This window comes from Nannobrachium achirus (genome assembly GCF_963921795.1).
Source record: "Nannobrachium achirus genome assembly, chromosome: 3".
NCBI lineage: Eukaryota > Metazoa > Chordata > Actinopteri > Myctophiformes > Myctophidae > Nannobrachium > Nannobrachium achirus.
The window spans coordinates 24,604,765-24,609,055 of NC_137812.1; the positions used below are offsets into that span (position 1 = coordinate 24,604,765).

The 4,291-nt window shown below is 38.1% G+C and overlaps 1 protein-coding gene across 1 annotated transcript; it reads right to left on the minus strand.

Moving 5' to 3' along the window:
* Positions 1-1,086: 1,086 nt before the first annotated feature.
* On the minus strand, positions 1,087-3,497 carry LOC308282122 (apoptosis-associated speck-like protein containing a CARD; the record flags this gene model as incomplete). The annotated part of the gene is made up of 5 exons (XM_080722466.1): positions 1,087-1,349; positions 1,724-1,756; positions 1,882-1,914; positions 2,046-2,075; positions 3,242-3,497. The coding sequence occupies 5 exons, from the start codon at positions 3,495-3,497 to the stop codon at positions 1,087-1,089; spliced, it is 615 nt and encodes a 204-aa protein (XP_080578592.1).
* Positions 3,498-4,291: the final 794 nt, after the last annotated feature.

Consider the following 4,291-nt stretch of genomic DNA (forward strand, 5'->3'; position numbering starts at 1 on the left):
AGACTCATTCTCAGGCTTTAAAAAATGGCCTTTCCTAACAAAATGTAGGATCTGAAAAAAGGGACATTGACCCATAAAAAGATTGGTAGGTTACCCAAATATGTTCCAAAGTGCACCTTCATCTGACATCAATATTGCATACAATACAGTATATTCAAAGATTATGAACTGGAATATGTATATATTTTTATTTTTATTAAAGAAGAATTGAACATCACCTCAAATGCATGTAGGCCTGTACATATCACCACTATGAAAAACATGAATGCCAGCTCATGAAAAGCCTAGGTAAAAAATATCAAAGACATTGTTATTAGTACGAATTAGGAAAACATTGGAATTAAAGTGTGGAGCTCTTAATACAATAAAGAGACAGTGAAGGCATCATGGCCCCAATACAATATACTGTACAATTCAAATACCTCAATAGCGATATTCATAATATCATATTGTGACCATAATATAAATATAGGCCTAATAGATTTTCTAAACTAGCAACACTTAAAGACCACTTAGAATATATAAAATAAGGTTTAAATTACTAATGACTCTGGGCCCTGGGTACAAGGATTCACTGCGGGCCCTCATGAATGTTCTACATAGGGGGAGGAGGTTTAACCCATTTAGACTGGGAACGCATTATTATTTTGTGTTTTAGCTATTGGAAAATAGCAAATATACTGTACAAGCTCACAGTGAGCTTGTAGATCTGCTATTTTTGAAAGATTGTGAAAATTTGTGCAAGTCTTTGAATATTTTTGACAGTGGTGCTCAAACTTTTTCATGTGAAGGACCCCCAAAATGATATGTATTTGGCCACGGACCCCCATCTCAAAATATTTAGTTCCAGGGACCCCCCAGAAGTAAAATTTGAGTTACAAATGTTTGCTTAAAAATAATACATGTATTCAAAGATTTGCACACATTTTCACGACTTTTCAAAGATAGCAGATCTACAAGCTTGCAGCGTGGCACTCTGCGATTTTTCAATAGCTAAAGTATAAAATAATTAAGGCCCCTCCACCTTGGGCCATGGTAACTCAGTCCCACTTTTCCCCCCCCCCCTTGTGACGTCCCTCATGTTTCCTAGGCCTGCTCATTCAGGTCCTCGATAAGACATTCTTCGAGTTCCTCAAGACCTTTGTAGAAAGCACGCTTGGCTCGAGCCCCACGCTTGTCCAGGAGTTTAAAGAGTTCCCTCATCCTTCCCGGATCGGTGCGTTCAGACCTGACACCCTCGTAGTCCTCGTTCTTCATGATCCTCTCCTCGACCAGGACGTCCATGATGGCGTCCAAACACGTCACTCTATTAATCAGGGCACGCTTGTGTTTATCCACCCAGGCAACCTCTGTGGAGGGTAGGACAAAAGATATTAGACGTGCTTTATTTGCGTCACTCAGTAACTGGAATATTAACAGCTGTCTGTATCCGGCCTATCTCAGATTTGTGGAATCTTACACACATAAAGTAGCCTAAAGTTTCATAATAATTAGAATACATAGTAACAAGACTCCCAATATGATCTTGTAAACGATACATTTAATTTGAGTGATTTTTCTATATACTTTAGGACATACTGTATACATAGCCTGTTTTCTATAGGAATTAACCTGGTCACAGTCTTCAAAACACAAGAATAGTTAACATTAGGTAACATTACTACACAAGTGTAGCCTAAAGTCAAAATTAATTGTCTGTATTTACTGTAATGACAGCACTCACCTGGGCTAGATGCAGCCGCGCCTTTGGGTGCTGCTGATGGAAAGAAAACAATGTTCAAATTACTTTAAAATGCAAAAATGTGAGCTAATGATATCATAAACTGGTGGTTGGAAATTAACTGTTAAGTTGTTGAGTCTACTACTTTAAGCAGCACTCACCTGTAACAGCTGATCCATTGGATGCTGCTGTTACTGCAAAACAAGGTTCACATGAATTAAAAAAGAAATGCAAACATATTATAAGCTAATATGGACTAGTAAAGTTGGAAAGTTAAGAATTGTTAACTTGTCAAAGTTAACAAGTCAAACTACTTCAAACTTACCTGGGACTGATGGCGCACCTACAGCTGCAACTGCAAGAAATAAAACCATGTTCAAATTAATTACTGACACTGTCACAGTCATATAGCTAAAAGCATTAATAAAATACTTTTGTTTTGTTTAGCCAAACGTGAAAGTATGTTAAGAATGTATATCTATATATAGCTTATTGCTCTGTGTATGTGTTTGCTCTTAAGACTTGTCGCTATCTGCCGAGAACGATGGTGTCATTCCCCCTTTGTGTCTGTGGGCGATGGATTATATAAATGCAATCTTTTTGGCATTAAGGTGTAAACATGTCTACATGATACTCCTTCTGTAGAACTTTCCTGCCAACGTTCAGCAGAACAGTCACAATGATTTGATCTACTGTATCGCGATACGCCTGCCGAGTTTTTGTAATCAATTGAATGTTTCCATGTCATCAACTTTGCTAAAACATAGTTGCCTAGCCCTTTAGATCCAACATGTTAATAATGGACGTTACGTTGTTTGAACAGACAGTCATAGCAGACATACACACATACTGTAGGCCTTCAGAGTAACCTCTGTCTAATACATTCATAAACTATGTTTGTCTACATTGTGTCAGAAGTCACAGTTAATCCATACTGAGAGAAAGTCAACAGGTTTATATAAAAAATAAAAATGGCTTATCGCAGATCTGTTTGAATCACTGACTGTATAGTGAAGCATGGATTTTGGGAGCCCATGCACTGCCTCCAGTTTCATTGCTATTCTAACTAAATTAGAAAAGTGTGCTCTTCTGACCACAGGTTTGGTCATTTGCACTTGGAATGGGATCTGACAAATCTTAAGTTGATCACAGACCCCAGAGATAACATGTACCAATTTATGTGAGTTTTGGACCAAACTGTCTGAGTATTTGTAAAAAGTGTGTTTTGAAGAAAACTCACTATAAGAAATCTGGCACAAACAGGGCATATAAATTGCATCATGGGAAAATTGTGGCAGAGGTTCTGCTCTGTCATCCAGGGAGTGTGAGGGCACAGCTTAATGTCAATTGGGCCAACGGTGCCGGAGATTTGGATGCCCCAAGTATAATATATTTTGTAATGTTAACATTTTATGTTTTCAACTAGGCCATCCAACACACACTGGCAGCCAGGGTATAATACAGCAGCAGCAAATATAAACAATCAAATCATTGTAAACATTAAACCCTCTCTTCACTTACCAAACTCATCCTTTATAGTGTTCTTGCCAATCTCCCCCAGAATATTTGCAATAATCTTAATCTGAACTGCAGGACTGGAGTAGGCACCCAGAATCGCATCAATGGTGTCAAACATGTCTTTGTTCTCTAGAGCAGCTTTTGACAGCGGTTCTTGGCCATCAAAGTTTTCACGGTCTTCCAGTTCCCTCTTGAACTTCTTGAACTCGTCGACACTCAGCTTCTCCAGAGTCCTTTTGATCAATTTACGGTTTGCCATGGTTGATGATGTCTGAAAAAAAGAACAGTTAAGTTTGTATTATATCAGAAGAAGGCACCTGTCTTTAAACATCTGTGATCAAGCTGAAAGAAAAAAAGAAAAACATAATCTGCACTGCACCCAACACCTCTCAAATAGAGTCTTCATGTTTCGTTATTTAATTAGACCGATTTATAGCTCAGATATTTTTCTTTTTAATTCCTGACTGTTTATTTCATGTTTTTGCATAGTCTTGTATATTTTTCTGTCACTAAATGTTTCTATGAATTGAGTGCTAAGGACCCCAATGGAAAAAAGCCATATAGGCTTTCTTGGGTTTAAAATGCTTATAGCAGAACTAGTGTTGAACTGTACATTTCCCGTGCTTTTTTTGTTGTTGTTGCAAACTGCAAATAAAGTTTTCAGTCATTCAATCAGTGAACGGCTTTAGGCAAAAGGATTTACAGGCAGTAGATCAGAGGGAGACAGCCAGTTGGACAACATACCAAAAAAACAAAGCAACCTGATTTCAGAACCTGTTGTTTCCAATAATTTGCCTGTAGCAGTGGTGATTTTATTTAAGATTGGAACCAAGCCATCCACAGAACCAAATGTTTTATGGTCATGATTCACCAGTGTGTGATTTTTACATACACAGGGTCTGTGGGTTTAGTTTTGCCCTATTAAGAGTGTGACTTCTTCCAAAACCAAAAATGCTGAAATGCCCCTGTGACCCTGAAGACCCTGGTGCTCTGAATACGCGTTACGACACGTTGTGAGATTGGAGATCTGCAATTTTCTCTATTTTTGAACAG